Below are 21,286 nucleotides of genomic sequence, written 5' to 3'. Positions count from 1 at the left end.
AATAATTAATTTATTGGGCATATAGTATGAGTCAGTATGTTAAATGGTATATGTATTTTATTCATATTTACATTTGACTCATATTTAGCTCTTGCAAAAAATATTATTAGATAAAGAAAAGTGCAGAGGTTAAGGAATTTAGTCAAGAGTATAGAGCTAACATGCTTGAATGCATAGTAACTTAGCAGATGATCAAGATAGCATTTCAGGTAAACATGGATTATTTATTAAGTTTGAGAGACAACTGGCTAACATTTTAGAAAAAAGTAGATATCCATATCACTTTTCATACCAAATAAATTTTCATAGTTAAAGATTTTCATTAAAATGTAAAAGTATCAGGGGGCTCCTGGGTGGCTCAGTGGGTTAAGCATCTGACTTTTGCTCAAGGTGCTGCTCTCAAGGTCTAGGATCTAGCCCTGCATCTGGGTCCCTGCTCAGCAGGGAGTCTGCTTGTCCCTCTCCCTCTGCCCCTCCCCTGCTTGTGTTTTCTCTCAAATAAATATAATCTTAAAAATATAATTTTTAAGTGTCAGAAGAAAGTAATAACAATTTATATAATTTTGAATTGTGATTATTTGCATTAGGATATCAAGAAAAAAAAAACTACCCCTAAAAAGGCCTCTAATATATTTGGTTACATAAAATCCAAAACATCTACATGGTAAAACACACCACCACCAAGTTAAATACACCTAATAAACTAGTAATATTGTTTTCAACATGTAGAACAAAGTTTTACTCTCTCCAACATAGGAGTTTCACAAATAATAAAACTACTGATACTCTAAATAGAAAAAAAAAACTGGTGAAAAAACAGAATAGGGTATTTACAAGAGAAGAAACAGAATGCTCAATTAACATATGAAAATATTTTCAACTTTACTAGTAATCAATAAAATGCATACTAAAATAATAGGAAGGTATTTTGCTTGCCTGATGAGCAAAGATAACTGGTACTGGCAAAGGTGTGATAAAATCTCCACTGACAATTATTCCTGATATGAGAGTTAACTACTACCATCTTTTATGGGAGTAAATGTGGTGATATATAAAATATCTTTTTGAAAAAGTAATATTCTTAGAGGTAAAAATTTCACATCTTATGAATTTATCCTAAGCAAATAAACTAACAGGCATACATTTTTGTAAAAATGTTTGTGGGCTACATTGTTTATAATGTAGAGAAATAACTGGAAGGAAGCAAACAAAAATCCAACTCAATACTGCTTAAATAAGTTCAAGCAAATCCATATGATACACTAGGCTATGATTAAGATGGTGAGACAAATCTATATATACTGATATGAAAATGTGTTCATGATTACTGGTAAGTAAAGGAAGACATAGACTACCATGTTTAATACTATCCTACTTTCATGAATACTGTATATGTACACAGAAAATAAAAAGACTAAAAAAACAGAAATGAGGTCTGGTAGGAATTTAGATAAACTTTTCCCTTGTTTTGAATTTCCACTTCATCTAAAATAAATAGCAATCCAAATAAATTAATCTAAAAAACAAATAGGAGGTTAAAAAGTATAGAAGCAAATACAAATAATGCTTTTATGATAATAGGTTAGAAAGGAGAGAGAATGAAGGTGATAGCCAAGAGGGTAATAAATGAATAAAAAAGACTGTAGACACACGGATAACAGGGATGAGAAAGGGTAATAGTCAAAGGAAAACACACACAGCTTGGACCATAGAAAAAATACATCAAAATTATTATAAAACAGGTTTGAATCAATGGTCAAAGACCCTCGAACAAATTATGGATCAAGAGTGGAAGGTCAATAACTGCTTATTATCCCACTTCTGACAATACAGTCACCAATGATCTCAATGAAAATAATAATGTGGTGGCTTAGGAAACATGTTAGTACTTCCCAAGAATCTATATGAATATTTCATATTCAGTGAATATGAAACAGAATGATTAAGCTGATACATAGGAAAGTACCTTGTAAACTGCTCAGATTTACAGCAATGATACTACTAGTCTGTAATAACTGAGTCAACGAAGTTAGCTCAGAATGAAAACTGGCTTATGAAAACTATGTAAGAAACTTTTTAGATATGCTTAGAGTAAGAAGATGAACAAAAAAAGTCTGTTTGTTTCGGATGATTAACTGAGGAAGGTGACATGGACAACACAGACCAGCTTCTACTCTGCTTCCTTTTCCTTGCCATATTAAAAAAAAAAATTCAAATTGGAAAAGGTACAATATGCAAAACTGACACTGCAGATACGATGTAGATACATTACAGAGTCCTATAAATTCTCTGAATTAAATTCTCCAAGTAAAACCCAGATCGTTCTGACATGAAATATATGTGATAATAAAATACTGGGAGCTCAGCTAGATTCCCTAAGCCTCGGAAGCAGGGTTTTATTATATATATAGTGTGTGTATATATATATATATATATATGCCCCAGTTCTCCACAAAGAAAAATCAATAAATGGTATCACCTAGAACTAATATAGCTTTCATGTTCATGGATACATGGGCACTGAATCATGACCTAATTGAGAAGAATATCCGGATTTCTTGGAACACTACATGACTGAAGTCTAAAGGAAGTCTCCATTCCTTACAACCAGAAATAAAGTACTCCAGAGGCTTGATAGACATGAAGAAAATGAGGAAAATCAGCTGAAATCTATTCTTCTACAAGCAATTAAAATGTTTCCCCAAAGCACTGAATGATACACATCGTTCTGTGGTCCTCACTACTCCACTCCCATCAGCTCCTATCTTTACTTCCCCCTATCCTGTTGGATCTCCTATCTATCTCATTCTATTAATGATTCCCCCTCTTCTGCACCTTTACCCATTCTTCTCTACATCTCTTTTCTAATATATAAACATGTGCAAAGGTTTTTTTTTTTTTACGTATTTAAAACAAAAATTCTCACTTGGCTTCATATCCCACTTTGGCTTCATCCTCTCATTATATTATACTTTATGTGTACACTCTTCTCTGTTTTCTCATGAACTTCTCAACTCACTATAAGATACCTTTTGTTTCTGCTCTACTGACTATGCTCTTGGTAAGTTCCCCAATGATCTCTAAACTGCTAAAACTAAAGAATATTTTGTGATCCTTGTTTTATTTTGACCTCTCTTAAACATTCAATACTGACTTTTCCCTCCTTCCTGAAATTATCATTTCCCTTGGCTTCTAAGACCACTATTGCTCATGTCCCCTGCCTAGATAAAATCTCTTTGGCTGCCTCTTCTCAATAATCTTTATGGGCTCATCCTGTTCCTTAAAATATTAGTGCTATCAGGATTCCATTATTATTTTCTAAATAAATGTATAAATACATGCAATTCTAAATTTTCTTCCTCTTAGTATGCTCTCTGAATAACTTCTCTATATCAGAGACTTCACCTATACTATTATTACAAGTCTGCATTTCCAGCTCTATCCTCTGTTCTGAGCCATATACAGAGCTTACTATATATCTCAATGTGGATGATCCTTAGGCACTTCAGAGGAATAAATCAAAACAAAAACAGAGTATAACTTTCAAGTTAGTATAAAACAAAAAAAATTCCATTGGAATGAGGAGTGAAAGCATCCATTATCACAGTGAAAGATTTTAACATCCTCTTTTAGTACTCAATAACTAATAAACAAAAAATGTTCATGGATGTTTGTGTTAATAACACAATTAATGAGCTTGATCTGATCTAATGAAAGGGTGTTTGTGTGTAAATCTGTGCTCAACAAATGATACTCTTTTCAAGAACATTTACAATAGATTTATTTTTAAGAACTATATTAGAAACTGTGTACTAACTCTGAGACAACCAGTAAAACAGAATAGGGAATTCAAAAATCAGTGGAGAAAGGATGTACTTCAGTAACAATAAATATCTCAGGGTAACTGAAAACTGATAATCTATATGATACAAAAATATTTGAATTTATACAAAATAAATTCTAGATGAATTCGATCTTTAAGCGTAACAATGTTAAACTTTATCTGAACTCTGTGTTCCCTGAAAGTAATGGTAGTTGAAAACTCCCTCCACCTTTTTGTGTTCCCAGAACTATGGAGGACTACTCAGCTCTAACGTATTCCTAGATATGACCCACTCCTACCCTTCCTCAGTGATTGTAACCTCCTTGTTTATCTGCCCTTATAAAATTCAAGTCCCCTTCTTTTGAGATGTTCCTAATGATTACTGTCACTACTGCAATACCCTCAATAAAATAATCTTCATTGTCTGGTACCTCTGACAAGTAGAAAAAGCAAAGTGGAAACATTGTTAAAAGAAAATGTGAGAAAAATCTTGGTAGCTCTGGGGCAAGTAAGTGTTTCTGGACTAAAATGGATAAACTTCAAAAACAGTTTTAAGGGCAGCCGGAGTGGTTCAGCGGTTTGGCGCTGCCTTTGGCCCAGGGTGTGATCCTGGCGACCCGGGATCGAGTCCCACATCAGGCTCCCTGCAGGGAGCCTGCTTCTCCCTCTGCCTGGGTCTCTACCTCTCTCTCATGAATAAATAAATAAAAATCTTTAAAAAAAAAGTCTTAAGTGAAAAAACCCTGCATTTATAGATTCATATACAGTTTAAAAGTATGTGTGCATATGTGCAAGCTCTACTCACTTTTGGCCTCAACTATACTGAAAGACCTCTCTTACAAACTGATACAGATTGTAAATTGGTGGTCATAGAGGCTGGGGGTGGGTGAACTATGTTTTTTAAGTTTAAATAAATTAAATAAAAAAATATTTTAAAAAATATACTCCACATAATATAACCTTTGATGAAGGGATATAAAAATATTTTGTTAAAAATGGTGTGAAAAAAATGAACAAAAACATGCAAACAAAAAAATTCCCAGCCCTCCAGCCCAGCTGCCCAATGTTCCTCAAGAAGCTGATCACCCCTGCTGGTGTGGCTTTCTTTTATTCTGAACCTCTCTGCATTTTTATTCTTCTCTATCAGGGGTATTTGTGGACTACTCTCTTTAATGGACCAAACCTTCCTTCCTGAAGGGAGAGATTGCGCTTTATTTAATTCTGAATCTCTCCGTGTCTTAAATTCCCCATTGTGGTTTTTGACAGATGTTTGGTAAAAATGGAGTGAATAAATTTGAGTAAGTTTTCAAGTGTCACTAAAATCATTCTTTATGAAAGAGGTAAAAAGCCCAGAGGAGACTGCCCTTAAGAAACTATTATTGGAGGGTGGGGGGTGAGGGCAATATCTAGACAAACCATAGCATGAATCAAAGATAAAACAAAAGTTAATATTCAATAAAAATTATTAGTCTCTTTCTCACTCATAGTTTGATCCATGGATAGATGACAATATGGAGGGTGAGACTAGAACATTCTAGTGATTATGTGGAAGAGTTGAAAATCAGATCTTCAAATAATCCTCAAATGTAATATTATCTCCAGTCTCAAAAGCATGATCATAAAACAACTTAAAAAGAAATTTTTTAATGCTAGACGTCATGAGAAGAAAATAAAATGCAGGGCTCCTGGGTGGCTGAGTTGGTTAGCCATCTTCTTGATTTCAGTTCAGGTCATCATCTCAGCTCAGGTCATGGAATTGAGCCCCAACTTGGGCTCTACACTCAGTGAGGAGTCTGCTTCTCTCCCTCTCTTTTTGCCCCTCCTCTCTGCTCACACACACTCTAAAATCATCTTTTTTAAAAAGGAAAAAAATGCTAGACATTTCATAAATTTATATTAAAAAAGACTACATTTTTGTATGAAAATTTCAGATAAGTTTGTGACTTTTATGGTGATCATTTTCTCAAAGATCGTATGACATTTTAGTAATAAACCTTCTCAAACTGGCATGATGTAAGTGTTCTATTTTTCTATCTTTGTATAATAATCATGTCAAAACTTAGTGGTTCAACAATTTATCTTTCATGATCATGGAGGTTGATGAGCTCAGCTGGGCAGCTCTCACTGAGGGTATTTCATAGTCGTAACAGATGGCAACTAAGGCTAAAGTCATCTGAAGGCATCTTCCCTTGATCTCTGGCATCTGAGTTCAGGATGGCTGAACAACTGGGAACAGTAGCCAAGCAGCTTTCTCCACCTGGGTAGCTTGTGCTTTCTTTTAAGAGACTCAAGGTAGAATGACTTCTTACGAGGTGACTGACTTACCCTGAGAAATTATTTCAAGAGAGACAGGAGGAAAGCTGCAAAGCTCCCAGGACTTCATCATGGAAGGCATATAGTGTCACTTCTGTTATAATCTAATGTTCAAAATGACCATAAACTAGCCCAGACTCAAGGAAGTAGAGGAAAAGTTTCCACCTCTTAATGGGGGAATGGCTTGGGGGTACAAGAAGGCAAGAATAAATGGTAGCCATTTTGGAGTTGGCTACCTCAGTAACATTCTTGAGAATAATAAATCCAACATTTTTGTTTTAAGATTTATTTATTTTTTAGAGAGAAAGTGCATGCGAGGGGTGGAAAGAGAGGAACAGAAGCAGATTCCCTGCTGAGTGGAGCCCAATGCAGGGCTATAGGGTTCAATCTCAGAACCCTGAGATCATGACCTGAATCAAAATCAAGAGTCAGGGATCCCTGGGTGGCGCAGCAGTCTGGCGCCTGCCTTTGGCCCAGGGCGTGATCCTGGAGACCTGGGATCGAATCCCACATCAGGGTCCCGGTGCGTGGAGCCTGCCTTTCCCTCTGCCTGTGTCTCTGCCTCTCTCTCTCCGTGTGACTATCATAAATAAAAAAAAAATCAAGAGTCAGAGGCTCAAATGACTGAGCTACCCAGGTGTCCCTAAACCCAACTTCTTATATAAAGAATGGCATCCCATAGGAAAACTCAAATATAACTTCCCAATGAAAACTAACAGAGAACCATAAACAGACTCATAATTCTGATGATTTGATTTTCAATATATGTTTATATTAAAAATGTATCTGTATTCTATTTTAAGAACCTAGTATTTGGTCAAAGGATTATGTGCACTCTTGTTAACCCAGTGTGGTTTCCAAACCAATAGAGATGTCGGAAATGCAGAATGCCAGATCCTACCTCAGAACTACTGAATCCAACATGTTTTATCAAGATGCCCAAGAAGTTCATATGCACATTACAGTTTTGGTAAGTGGGGACTTTGACTATGTTCACACACTAGTATACACAGGGTATCCTCAAACCTCTCATTTGAAAAAACCTAGAAAACATGAAGTAGCCTTCTTCCAACTTTGAAGCAGAGAAGTACTATACATTAGTACTATAGAAGTACTATACATTTTGGTTTTAAGCAGAAAAAATAGCTAAAATTGGACTGTCCCTATAGAATCTTTGATAAGTTAGAAACTACATATGTGGAGTAGAATTCTTGTTTATATCTGAGACATCAAGGATCATCACCATCTAAGTGGGAACATGACTATGACAATTTTTTATAGAACGAGAGAAGCTAAGAAGACAGACCTCCCAAAATGCAAAGAACTTCAAAATAGATAATAAGTACCTTATGTACATTTAGCTATTTATATATAAAGACACATGGAAATGTTTTTTGCTATTACTATTAGTGAATTACTTAAAATATATTTTTGGGCACGACAACATGACTCTCTTGCAAGTTAACTTGCTGTTATTCACCAATGTCTTTGGATAAAATGAAAGCAAAGTTAAAACCAAAAATGCCCTTTTTAAATAAATAAAATTAACTTTTGAGAGCATACCATTTTCTTCCAAAAATATGTTCAATCCATTCACAATTTCTTGCTTCCTTCTTCTTAACTCATCACTCATTTCTATGATCTAAATTATAAAACATAAAATGCGTACAAGAAAGTTCTTAAAAATCAAATCAATTCAACATTAAAGGTAATTTTTAATTTGCCAGCCATTATTTTGTCTTGCTAAGCATCTGAATGTAAATATTATCTAGGAAATCATATCTGAATATTGAAGTCTTTTATAAATAAAACTATTACATTTAAGGAACAGCTACAAACTTTAGGCTGGTTTCCAAAAGGTCCCAGATACAAGCCTAGATTATGATGTAAACATCTGATTTAATAATTTAAGAAGATAATGAAAGATTTTCCTAGTCTGTGAGAAGTCAAAAGAATTAGCTGCAAATATATGGACTTCTTAGCAGGGGCGGGGCAAACGAGCCTCCATTCTTGTAGTAACCTGTTATCACCATAAGTTAGCCAAGTGAGAGACTTCTTTTCCCTTTGATTCTATTACAGCATCATCTCAGAGGATCTAAACTGAAAACCCCAAAGGCTATGGGTGCCTCAATATCTGTCAAAGAGATTCTATTTGTTACCGCCGAGCCTTTATCTCTTTCCCTTTGGATCAAACTGTCTGAATTCTTACCTCACCCGCTAACTTGCTCTATCTGCTTTTAACTTGGCTAGAGTCTTCCAAACCTTACTGCGGACGTCCTGCCTAAAAGCTTTAATGGCTTTCCACAGTCTTCATGATAAAACTTCCCAACTCCTTAGTGGCCTGAGACCTTCGTGAACAAGGTACTGTCCGTTCTGATTCCATCAACATTCACTCTTCAAGATCCAATGGTGTTGGATTTCTGGATTCATCGGGATTCCTGGAGTCATCGGGATTCCTGGATTCATCACCGCTGGGACGCATGCTATTGCACCTTCCTGAAATTCCCTTCTTCCCTTTCTTCTCGCAGGTAATTCCTTATTAAGGCTCAGCTTTCTAGAGTCTTCCACAGGTTCCCCCAAGTCAGAGTGGTGCCTCCTTGTGCTTCCAGAGCACATACTACATGTCCTCGTCGCATTCACCACGTTTCCCTGCAAGGAATGTCTTCTTTGTGGCCTGCGCTCAGCACCGTGACACTCCGTGAATGTCACCGGATAAACGAAGAGATGAACGCTCGGCTGAAGCAGACAAGGAGGGCTTTGTTTCAGGGGTTTCTAGTCCAATCTGAGTACAGGAGGAGAAATCTAACCTCCCCAACCCCACCCCTGACACCGATTAGTCTCAAAGATTTTATGGGACAAATGGCATCGTCAGAGGCGACTAAATACAGTCAAGAGTAATGTAGTAACGATCAGCTGAAAGGAGGTTATTGCAGGTCCTGCTAATGAATATTCAAGACAAGACAAGACAAGACAAGACAAGGGAGAGACCAAGGGAGAGACCAAAGTAGAGTCCGAAGCGAGGGTGCACTTGGGGGTCCAGTTGGCAGCTTCACTGCAGGGAGGAGGGAACCACGAGCTCGAAGCCGCGGGTGTGCGATCGCGAGGGAGTGCCGGTGTGAGCACGGGCGGTGGCTCCGACGTGGTAACCACGGGGACGGCACCTCAAAACCTGGACAAACGGCCTTGACCTCGTCTGTGGTGGCCTGAGGAGGAACACGCAGGAGGAAACCGTCCCGGGGCGGCCGCGAGCGCTGGAAACAGCGGAGATCTCCAAGGTGACAGGGGTTCAGGCAGAGGCGGTGCGGCCCTCACGGCCCGTCCTCGTCAAGGAGCGTCAGGCACCCGCAGGTCATCTTGGCTCGGCGGGGAGGCGGGCTCGCAACCCCGCGACTTACCTTTGTTCTGCGTAAGGACGTTGGGAACAGAAGGGGCGGAGCGCCGGCTCGTCCGTGGGCCCGAGGTGAGTCCTGAAGAGCTCGTGTGTGTGACTGGGTGGCTCGGGGGCGCAGGGGGCACCCCCGGGGCACCGCCTCCCCCAACCCTCCCCCGCCCCTCCCCCCCCGCCGGCCACGACCAACGCGGCGACTCGAATTCACCTCACGAACCTCGGCCGACAGCCGGCGGCCCCACAGACACGGCGCGTCCACGCTTTTGCTGGAGCCCGGCCACCGCCTCCGGGTGGGAGCCCCGAGGCCCCGACGGGCCGCAACGCCCCGCCATGCGGGTCGGGTCCCGGGCTCTCGGAGGGCCCACCCTGGGGCCGGCTGGGCCCCGACCCACAAGAAAAGCGCGCGACGCAGGTGGACCCCTTGGCCTCCCTCGCCTCCCCTCGCCCTTCCGGGCAGCGCCACCTCCCGGAGCTGCAGCGGCCGTTACCTCCATCCCCGGCGCCGGGACTTCGCCGTCGCAGCCGCCCGCTCCAGCCATTCTGCGCAGTCACTGCGGCGGCTGCAAGGGCTTGTGGGGGCCGGGGGCGGGGCCTCGGCGGGGCGGGGCCTCGGCGGGGCGGGGCCTCGGCGGGGCGGGGCCTCTGCGGCTCCCAGGGGAAGGAGGCGGGGCCTCGGCGACCCCACCCAGCAGACCACCTCCCATAAATCTCTGCGGCCCGCTCCAGTCCTTCTGTCCTGTGGGGCCGCCGCGGCTGCAAGGGCTTGTGGGGGCGGGGGCGGGGGCGGGGCCTCGGGGAAGCCCGCCGCGCCCCCACCCTGCAGACCGCGGTACAGAAATCCTTGCGGCTGCGGCCCGCGTTGAGCTCTTTCCTTACAGGGGCGCCAGGGAGTGTTTTGTCCTCTTTTCCCCAAAATACTTTTGTTGACCTTAATGACGCTTTAGGGCCTATTTCTCGTGGCAGCACAGAACAGTGATAATAGTACCTACAATCTTAAATTTGTTGTTAAGCTTAAATGAGATCATACGAGATCCCTAAGTGCGTAGTGTATCCAGCAAGTGGGTGGTAAATACCCACCGTCGTTACTACCACTAGCCTGACTGGGTCAAGCGAAGGCAGCAAAGAAACAGTGAAGTAAGCTTGTCTTAGAAGCTGTTGTAGGGTCTCTTGCAACAATGGACTTCATCAGCTAGAAAAGGAGTCCTAAATCTTGCTTAGGGCTGGTACAAATGTATGATGCAAACTTCATCATCTTCTGCATCTCTGTGGGCTTCTCCTTCCTCAATTTACCCAGTATTTTAAAAAGTATTACTCTCGGTAATGTCTCCCAGAGACGGGCCCCAAACTCTCAAAGGGGATAACGGAAAAAAATATAGTACTTAGGTTATGGGTAAGAGGATCACGATGGCAGGAAAAAAGGCCTGGCTTACGGCAGAATTTCTGGTATGTTTGTACCTCTTAACACAAGGGTCTTAAGAGTTAAAGACTTGAGAATTATGGGAGATGGTAGTGAGTGTGGAGATACTGTATCCAGTATAACAAATCATACTTTATAAAACAAATATATCCAATAAAAATGTTTCAACTTTTTGTAAATCAAATGTTTTGGTGCACTGTATGTGGGACCTAGTTTCTTAAAGCACACAGTCATCTTAACCTGAATGTTAAGTCTCTGGATTTTCCCATTTTCTCTGCCAAATGTTGACCCCAATGCTCAATAATTTCCATGTACGAGACAGCAATTTCTAAACGGTTACCCCAAAATAGAGATGAATGGCAGGATTTTGAAAGCCAAGCTTTCTTCTTCCCCTAAACTTCATTTTCTCACTTTCTCTGTCTTTTCAGCCTACTTTAAACAACAGGGACAACTTCTGTCACATATGCCAGCTCATCTCGGACTTCTCTCTGCGCAGGTGGAACCAGCCTATTAGTCCACTCAAGGCTGGGTGGCTGACACAACATCTATTTTCTCACAGTTCTGGAGGCTAGAAGTCCAGTATTAAGGTGCCAGCACGCTTGCTGTCAGTTGAGAGGTCTATTCCTAGATTATAAAGGGCCGCTGGCTCTCTGTATCCTCACATGGGAGTTGGTGGGAGAAGAGAGAGAGTGAGCAGAAGCTCTGATGTCTCATAAGGGCACGAATCCCACCATGGGAGCCCTTGCCCTCAGGACTTCATGTAACCGAATTACCTCCAAAAAGGTCCCATCTTCAAATTCCGTCACAATGGGGGTTTGGACTTCAACAGATGAATTCTGGGGACACAATTCAGTCCACAGCCCTTAGTAAATCAACCACTCAAGAATACTAGGTATTTTCAGTTTGGAGTTTATAACCAATAATTTGTATGAAGGCTGGTTCTTGAGAATAAAATGAATAGTAGACATTAGTTTAAGATTTTGAATTTTTTTCAAATTACAAGTCAGTGAAGCTTCACTTATAAAATAACACATGATAGTAGAAAAATGGTTTAAAAAGTGACTCATTTTATTGCCAAATCAATTTCAATAGTAACAAATTTTCTTAAACATATCAGGTAGCTTCTGGAAGATGTGTCAAATGATGAAAAAATGGGCGACCATGAACACACTCTTTAATTTCACTTCCAAATTGGTCCTTCATTCTATAGATAATGTCTTGGACGTCCTCTTTGGATAAGTACATAGGCAACTGTCTAGACAGACGCACTGCTTCCCCCTGTGAAGAGAAAGCCATATATTTTACTGTGACATACCTTGAAGCAGACACCATGTTATTCCTGGCAAGAAGAAGACAGAAAATAGATTATAGTTTTATTATCCACTCAGATATTAAACACAAATTATGTGTTAGTCACTGTTGCAGGTTTTATACCGTGGAGAGTTAGACAATATCCTTGCTCTTGTGAAATTTATAGTCTAGTGCAGAGAAAACAGATAAAAAGACAAAATTTGGGGGTGCCTAGGTGGCTCAGCTGGTTGGGCATCCAACTCTGGATTTCAACTCAGGTCATGATCTCCGGATCATGGAATTCTGGTATTAAGCCTGGGGCTGGGCTCTGTACTGGGAGTGAAGCCTATTTGGGATTCTCTCTCTTTCTCTCTCTGTCCCCTACCACCTTCTGCCCCATTTGTACTTTCTCTAAAAAAAAAAAAAAAAAAAAAAAAAAAAAGACAAAAAAATTTCAATGAGTAATAATGCACAAAATTAAACTGGTCAACGTAATAGTGATTTTGTGGTTAGGAAAAGCTTCCTCAAGGAGACATTTAAGTTTCAATTTAGATAAAAAAAAATCATGCAAAGATCATGGGGAAAGAAAAGCATTTCAGGTAGAACAGAACTGAAGGGTCAGTGTGTGTATAGCAGCTACTAAAGGGAAAAGAGAACTAAGAAAGGGAGTTAGATAGGGGCCAGATCACCCGTCAGGATAGGGTTCAGTTTGGGCTTTAAACTGAATGCACAGTGAAGTAACCAGAGGGTTTGAAAGCAAGAGCCTAATATTTGCCTCATACTTTAAAACAATCAGTCGCACCGCCATGTAAAGTATGGTTTGAGGCAGGTCAAGAAGAGAAATGCAGGGTAGGGTGTACTGCAGGCAATCACTACAGTCCTGGTGAGGTGGTGAGTTTTTGACTAGGGTGACAGCAGTGGAGATGGAGGGAGGTATAAAGACTCCTGACAACAGGGCACCTGGGTGGCTCAGTTAAGTGTCTGACTCTTGATTTTGGCTCACCATGATCTCAGAGTCATGAGATCAAGCCTCCCATTGGGCTCCATGCTGGTCATCCTGCCCACTTAAGATTCTCTCTTCTTCTCTTAAAAAAAAAAAAAAAAGTCCTAACATTAACGAGAGGTAGAGGCAAGACTTGCTGATGAACTGGTTATGAAGGATACAGAATCAAGAATAATGTCTACATTTTTGGTATGACAATAGTGTTTTCTGAGATAGGAAAATCTAAACGTTTAGGAGTAAACAGTATTAGCAAAGTGGTTTCTTTTAAGATTTATTTTAAAAAGGGACGTCTGGGTGGCTCAGTGGTTGAGCGTCTTCTTTGGCTCAGGGTATGGTCCCGGAGTCCCAGGATCAAGTCCCATATCGCATTCCCCTAGAGGAGCCTGCTTCTCCTTCTGCCTGTGTCTCTGCCTCTCTCTGTGTGTCTCTCATGAATGGATAAAAAAAAAAAAAATCTTAAAAAAAAAAGATTAAAACAGTATTGTACTTCAAAGAGCTTGAGGCTAATATTATTCTAACCACATTCCTTCTCCCATTATCTTTCAAACCATCCTACTCCTTTCCAACTAAACCATCTCAATCCCTCCTTATTGCTCTGCCCCACCAGCACCCTTCTTGTCATCTTTCCCTAATTAAGGTACTAATAGTAAGACATTAAGGATACTAGCTTCCTGTATTCCTTTTTGATTCCTACTAGAACCTAATTCATCTTTAAATTCATCTAGGATCTAACACCACTTCTCATTTACATTATGGGTTCAATGTGCTCACTCACCCCCTTGTCCTACCATATTCATTCATCCTGTTAATCCCTACACTTGGATAAATTGTACCATCCACTGCTGGAAAATCACCAAACTGTCCTGGTTGGATGTTAGCTCTTAGGAGTGCTCAATGCCATTTGGACATCTTAGTCTCTCTACTCAATCTTCTCTTACCGTACTGATAATTCTTACTTTCAGATCTTCTCTATTACACTCAAATCCCCAATGCCTCCCCAGCCCCTTGACTCTCATTTGCTAACTTCTTCTATACCTTTATAAATGTATCAGACATGACCTCTCTCAAGTTTATCTCAAGATATTTTTACTTCCACTTACCCTCTCTTCTCTTGATGGAGAGAACAGAGAACAGTTTCTCCTTTCTGAAGCTAATATCATTATCCCATCTTCCTTCTTGGCTCTTTCGGAATATCTGCTCTCCGATTTTTTGTCAGTCTCTTCCACCAACAAAAGAGACAAGCCAATTTCTCTTTTCTTCTTTTCACCACCATATGACCTGCTGCCTGTACTTTTTTTTTTTACCACTGCCCCACTCTTTAGCCATTGGCAAGTTTTCCATCTGGACTACTTTCCTATTATCACTGCCATCTAGCAGCCATACCTGATGGTCTTCTAGAACTATTTTACCCTATAGAGGATGTGATACTACTACTTACTCATTTTTAAATTTCTTTCTTCCCTTGACCTTTATATCTAGCCCCCTACTGGATTTTCTTTACTGTCCTATCTTTACTTATAATTCTTCTTACTCAGCTTGACCTTAAATGGAAGTATTTCTGTAGATCTTGTAGAAGTTATTTTTTCCTAGACTCCATTCCTTAATTATCAATCCACAATGGATTTAATGTAATGAGAGTTATAACATTAATAAAAAATATTTATATCTGATCCCAATCACTTTCTTGGTTATTTTGAAATCATATTTCATCTTACATAGTTTCAATACACAAAACCCTACCCTCAACCTTCATTTAAGTTTATACTATCTCTTTCACAAGAAAAGATTCCTTTTAAGTCATTAGAAATGATCAGTGTTAAATTGCTCCCACAATAAGCTAGAAAGTTCCACAAGTCAAAACTTTTGAAGGACTTACAGAATGCTACTGAATAAGGATCCAAGATAGGGTTTACTATAACCAGTCTATGATATGAAATTTTTAACAGAGTTTTCTTTTTTTAGTAGTATTTCTTCTTGCAAACAGATAATAAACATTATAGAAATTTTACTATTTTTTAAGTTTACCATCTTACCAAGAAATAGTGAAGTATGTTAAAACTTAACCAACCTACATAATCTAGTAATGCATACCTCTAAATAACTTATCACTTTTCGAGGTCTACATTCATAAACTTCTTTTGCATTTTTGTTTAATATAGCATTAAGAATTTCTTTTAAGTCCATCACTCCATAGAATGGGAGGCAATTAGCCATTTCTTCTATTTCCAAGTAGTCTTCAGCAATGGAAACACCTAAAAGAAAAATAAGTAAAACCAAATGTAGATATAGTTAGTTTTGTTTAAATTATATTCCAGAAAATATCTGTTAAAAACAAAATCACTGTTAAAACAGCGAATCTTCCTTAGAATTTAATATAGTCATGGGGATCCCTGGGTGGCGCAGCGGTTTAGCGCCTGCCTTTAGTCCAGGGCGTGATCCTGGAGACCCGGGATCAAGTCCCACGCGGGGCTCCCTGCACGGAGCCTGCTTCTCCCTCTGCCTGTGTCTCTGCCTCTCTCTCTCTCTCTCTCTCTGTGTGACTATCATAAATAAAAATAAAAAAATTAAAAAAAAGAATTTAATATAGTCAGGACTAAGTTTTGTTACTTAGTTGGAGAACAAATAATGATTTCCCATAGGATTTCACATTAAGTCATAAGTGCTCATAGACACCACATGTGCTTTATATCATTTAATTTAATCTCACTTATTGCACTTCTGTTCTCTACATTTGCTTACAACATTTCTTACTTTGGAGAGAAAATGGAGCCCCATGATATTTATTAAAGTAAAACTGGCTTAAGTGTTTTAACAACTGGTGCTATTCAAATTCTATTCTACTAGTTTAATACTAACTTAAAGGTCGGAATTATTTCTATGATTATTTTAACTTACAAATTATAAAAATACATAGTAATTTATTTTTTCCAGCCTTATTGAGATATAATTGATAAACACTAAGTTTATGGTGTACATAGTACTTATTTGATACACATATATTGTAAAATGATTACCACTACAGAAACTTATTAATAAAGTACTAATTTGAAAGAACGAAACACTAATGTTTACTCAAAATATTTTAAACAATATTTAAAACTGATATTATTAAAGCGACTTTAAGTAATTTAGTGACTAGGGACGCCTGGCCTGACTGGCTCAATGGTTGAGCGTCTGCCTTTGGCTTAGGGCATGATCCCGGAGTTCCAGGATCGAGTCTCATGTTGGGCTCCCTGCATGGAGCCTGCTTCTCCCTCTGCCTGTGTCTCTGCCTCTCTCTCTGCATCTCTCATGAATAAAAAATAAATAATTTAGTGACTAAAATAAAACTAAAAAACAGCTACATGATTAGATATATACTGGGGTATACTATCCGTAATAGCATAAATTCCAAAAGATAAATTTGGCTTTAGAATGAATTTTAAGATGTTGCCAAGTAGCAGAGATCTGACTTGTCTGGCTCTATCTGTGCACCAGTGTTCTTAATATTGAAGTCCACACCATGTTACCTAGAATTAAGAAAATGAAACCTCAATTTTGGGTAAGTGGTAGCTATCAACAGATGAATAAAAAAAGAGGAGTGATGTGGCTTGAAGAGTTTCAGATTCTGAGATGTCAGTGATCCTGCCCCTAATCTGTTTCCAGTTACAGATCACTTCCTTGGCCTGGATAAGATGCAGTGGTGGTACACTAAACAGAAGAGGCATCCCTGGAAACAACTGGAGGGTAACAGAAGATCTATAATCAAGCATTAAGGGACAGAACACAGAGTTTGATCAAGAGAGACAAAATGAGAGTTTGAGCAACCAGGGGAATTTAAATGAGACTTGACACAGGGTTTACATAGGCAAAGAGGAAGAAGAATATTATCGTTCACATCTTTTTACATATATATAGATAAGGAAATGACAAAAATAATCAGTCCAGAGATTTCATCATTGCTGGTTCTTTACCTTTTATAGTATGATTAGACTGAAAAGTCTAATACTGACTACATTTGCCCTGGAAAATCATACACATTTCACAGAATTACTTGTGGATATGGGCAAAGTATTTGGCAAAAGGTGAGGGAATTGAGCAATATTTCAATATTTTAATCGCATTTACAAAATTCTGATATGGAAACATACAGACATTTGGGACTATGTAACAATAAACTTTTAAGAATTTTCCATAAGATTCTGTGAAATGCTTTTCAGTTTTCAGGGAAAATATGTCAAATGAGTAAGTGGTTTGACAAGTTTTCACTTCTTAAAATATGCAATTCTTATTGATGTAGAGCAAAAAACTATCCCAATTAACAAGCAAAATCCTTAGGATCACATTAAGAACCTTTTCCCTCAAAGCCAAATGTATTCCTCCTCTCTTTTAAATGTCTTTATCATTTAAAAATGTTTTGTGACAACTGGTGAACTGCTCTTCCAAAGTTAGTCCAAAACAAACTCTAAGAGGAGAAATGGTCTTTAAGAAAAACATGACAAAAATTAATGATGGAAAAAAAAAGTCTTAAAAGAGGAAAACATGAGTTTCTAATTTCATCTGTTACTGGTAAGATAAATAATGCTGACGACAATCTAAAAAAAAGTTAATTCCAATCAAATCAAGTCAGTTTGCAGATGACTCTTATTTTTATATCTTTGGTGCCATGCAAAGTACCTGGCATTCAAAAGGATTTAAAAAACACTACCCCATAAGCTAAGAGCTGAAAGCATCTGTCAGACAGAAACTTACTGAGTAATTCATAAATAAACATGCTCTTGGAAAAGACAGGATATTTATCCTAACTTTAAAAAAAATTTCTGTGACAATATCTTTCATGAAAAAAAATGGTACCTGTCAGAAATATCACATTAGAAAAACAAATTAAGAAAAAAATATCACACATGTACCTATACACACCTCTTGCTTCACACTTAAAATAAATTAAAATGATGCTAGAGGTCTCAAGGAAGAAAAGACTTCTGGGAAGACTAAAAGAAATGACAAAAAGGGATACTGGAAAATGGAAAGAAAGAATATTCCTTTGGCAAGTACTATGCTGATTTCTTTATGTACCTCCTTAACTGCTCACAACAACTTTATTAAGTAAATATCTCAATTTTTATAGGAAGCAATATAATAAATTAGTTAAAAGCTAGGGTAAAGGCACTTAGGTTCAAATCCTGGTTCTACTACTAACTGGTACCCTTAAGTAAACTTCACTGTGCCTTGCTTTTTCCACCAATAAAATGGAGACAGTAACAGAACCTACTTCATAGGGCTACTGGGAAGATTAAATAAGTTAATACATTTAATATTTAGATTAATGCCCTGTACATCATAATTATTCAGTAATTAGTAGTTGTTATATGAGAAAGCATTGAGGTCAACTGACTTTCCCAAGAATACACTTTTTAAATGGCAAAGTTGAGATTTGGACTAACTCTCTTCACTCCAAATCTAAATATCCAAGATTGAGATAGAAGGTAAGAAGTTCAGGGCAGGTCCTCGTAAAACTGTAAAAGTCAATAAAATTAAAGTGTAGGGCACCAAAACATTATTTATATATACTTAATTTCATAGTTTTGTACGACTGATTTTACTTATTTTCTTTTTATGTCTCAGCAAAACATTCCTATAAAAATCTCCAACACTGTTTTGGTTGAACTTTGTTTTTCTACATCTTGGTCATGACAAATTTAGGAGCAGGCAGAAGGGGGGACAGTGGAATCCCTACTCTTCATGGTACCCTTGATACCAGATGAAGGGAAAGTAATAGGACAGGACCAGCCTAGGCAGTTAGGGCAGAAAACAGTTAAGTATGAGAGTTATGAAGAAGAGAGAAGGGACCAACCAGGAAAATGGAAGTGTCCTACTCAGAAGGATTTACTTTTCTCTACACCCAGTGAATTGCCATAGAAAGAAAATAGTGTTATCATAGTCTTTTCAGCAAAGCAATGGAATCAAATCATTCACTCTCTAAATAGATTACTGATACTATAAATCTAATTGTCAAAATAGGTAAATCCTTTAAAAAAAAGAGATGTCCATTTTTGTTAAACCTTTCCAATGTACTACACATTTCTTTCATCTAAAGGAGTATTCAATAATTCAAATAAAGTAGGCACTCTGCATATTGTGACAAAAGATGTTAAAAATTACAGTGAAACTACTCAGTTATGAAAACACAAATGCAAGGTAACAGACTGAAAGAGATGCCAGATTTACTAGTTTCAGACAGAGATGACCTTTTTGAAATACCTGTTTTTACATAGCTGACACTGTACGTTTGGTGAGACAAAACTATACCCTAATATGTATATGAAACTCAAATGTAACTTCTGGAACAAGACTTATTTTTCCTAGTCAGGAAATGGTAAACCACATCATCATACCTGGTATCCATTTTATCTTGAAACCGTTTGCTGTAAGACGAGGATCGGACAGGTAAGTCGATCCACTATATCTCTGATCATCTGTGGTCATTTTACATAACATCTCTAAATAATGAGATCCATTAAAAAGACTGTAAAAGAAATTACGATCCTTTAACTTATTAAATATGTAAAATGAAGAAGATTTAATTCAAAGGCCCTTTAAAGAACCAGTAGGGCCTAAAGCAGGTCATAAGCAGGAAGGAGCTTGAATATAATAGTATATTATTATTATATGTTATGTTTAATAAAATGTACATCAATATCCAAAAAAAAAAAAAAAGGCCCTTTAAAAATGATCAGTAACTAAAATGATTTAAGTAGCGCTGTAACAAACTTTGCTTTTTTATCTCTGGTAATATCTTATAGAAAACCTGCTAAATACAGTGTATAGAAAGGAGGAAGAATGGACATAAAAGACAGTTTTTATCTTTTAGAACATTACAAATTAATGTGAAATCAAAAACTGCACTCTCTATAGAATACAAATGAAATTTTATTTATAAATAATGCCAGTTATAAGATTGTTATGAAGGTAAGATCAAGGGTTTAGTAAAGTTCCTATTATATGGTAAATGCTCAGCAAACAGTAGCTATTGTCGTTATTACTGAGCTCTTACTTTGTATTTTATAGATACCTAAATCACTCCATTCAGAGATAAACAACACAGTCCGCATTAGAACCATGGTGAGAAAACTGAGCCCAAGTCATAATCACCCTGTCTTTGACTTAGTTTTGAAAAACTTACATTAATTGTGGTGGGTATGTCACATTCCAAAAGAAGGATAAAAACAATTTTGAATTCAGCCTTACTGCTGTCCATGTTCAAATAAGAAAGCTTTGTCAGGCTAGTATGGGCCCCAAATAATAGTTTTTAATGTATTTGTTTTTGAGTAACAGAATATCACAAAGAAAAACATCTTTAAATACGTATGATTTATATAAGTACAAAATGATTTTTAAGATATAAGTGAAAGTTCACAAATATCTTTAAGAAAAGTATATCAAGTTTAAAATTTCAGATACACTCTAGCTCTTTTTAAGAAAAGAAAGTATTTTTTTTTTTTTTTTTAGGGAGCAACAACTCCTTTCCTTTATTTCTTCCCCTTGCAAAGGGAGATTCAAGTTGAGCAGCAAGGTTTTCCTGCCCCCAAGTGCCCTACTAGACAAGTGAGTGCAGACACCAAACCCTGGGATGGGTAATAGCACAGGCCTCAGAACTTGCCTCAAGCTCCGAGCTGCAGCAGCTGTTTGTATCAGTAAGTCAACATTAAACCCACCAGAAAAGAGCAGCACCACTCAAAGACCTGGGGACCAGCTGGGCCTGAAGCTTTCAGGTGGACCAGAGGCAGGGTTCTTAGTGATAAAAAAGTCTCAAGACAACTGGCCACTTCAGCTTGGCTGGATGGAGCCCACTACAATGAAGGTCACCTCTGTGTATAAGGCCAGCTCAGTTATTTGAAGAAAACTAAAACACACTGGTCTTTCAGAGAGAAAGAACCAAATTTTTTATCAGATTTTTAAACTGTTAATATAGCTCAAATCTGTATTAATTCTTTTTATAATCTTTGACAGTTTGCTAAGCCAATCTTAAGAGAATACTATGAAATATGCTGGATTTTGGTGAATGCAAATACT

General features: G+C 38.2%; 2 protein-coding genes and 1 long non-coding RNA gene across 32 annotated transcripts in view; 1 reads left to right on the top strand and 2 right to left on the bottom strand.

Moving 5' to 3' along the window:
- C37H2orf88 (chromosome 37 C2orf88 homolog) overlaps nucleotides 1–10,113 on the bottom strand; it is a 228,880-nt gene extending 218,767 nt beyond the window's left edge. For 16 of the 19 annotated variants that reach the window (XR_005385035.1, XR_005385032.1, XR_005385039.1 and 13 more), the window contains exons 1-2: nucleotides 10,013–10,113; nucleotides 7,700–7,778 (exon numbers count right to left, since the gene is read on the bottom strand). The gene's annotated coding sequence lies outside the window, so the exon portion shown is untranslated. Of the gene's footprint in view, nucleotides 1–7,699; nucleotides 7,779–8,345; nucleotides 9,660–10,012 lie in introns of those variants that run through there. The other 3 variants (XR_005385037.1, XR_005385041.1, XR_005385055.1) reach the window with 3 other exon arrangements.
- Nucleotides 9,250–11,911, top strand: LOC111094315. Its single transcript, XR_005385061.1, has 2 exons — nucleotides 9,250–9,596; nucleotides 11,370–11,911. It is a non-coding gene; the product is annotated as an uncharacterized LOC111094315 (long non-coding RNA).
- A 76-nt stretch (nucleotides 11,912–11,987) lies between these two features.
- Nucleotides 11,988–21,286, bottom strand: part of PMS1 (PMS1 homolog 1, mismatch repair system component) — a 107,318-nt gene continuing 98,019 nt past the window's right edge. For 10 of the 12 annotated variants that reach the window (XM_038585133.1, XM_038585127.1, XM_038585129.1 and 7 more), the window contains 3 exons: nucleotides 19,609–19,739; nucleotides 15,326–15,486; nucleotides 11,988–12,219 (listed from right to left, as the gene is read on the bottom strand). In XM_038585133.1, the coding sequence (XP_038441061.1) occupies nucleotides 12,055–12,219; nucleotides 15,326–15,486; nucleotides 19,609–19,739 (457 nt within the window). In that variant the 3' untranslated portion in view covers nucleotides 11,988–12,054. Of the gene's footprint in view, nucleotides 12,220–13,234; nucleotides 13,317–15,325; nucleotides 15,487–19,608; nucleotides 19,740–21,286 lie in introns of those variants that run through there. The other 2 variants (XM_038585134.1, XM_038585137.1) reach the window with 2 other exon arrangements.

The sequence above is a fragment of the Canis lupus genome, chromosome 37 (assembly GCF_011100685.1).
Source record: "Canis lupus familiaris isolate Mischka breed German Shepherd chromosome 37, alternate assembly UU_Cfam_GSD_1.0, whole genome shotgun sequence".
NCBI classification, from domain to species: Eukaryota; Metazoa; Chordata; class Mammalia; order Carnivora; family Canidae; genus Canis; species Canis lupus.
Note: the sequence above shows the minus strand (reverse complement) of the source record. Positions and strands in the feature narration are given on the sequence as shown.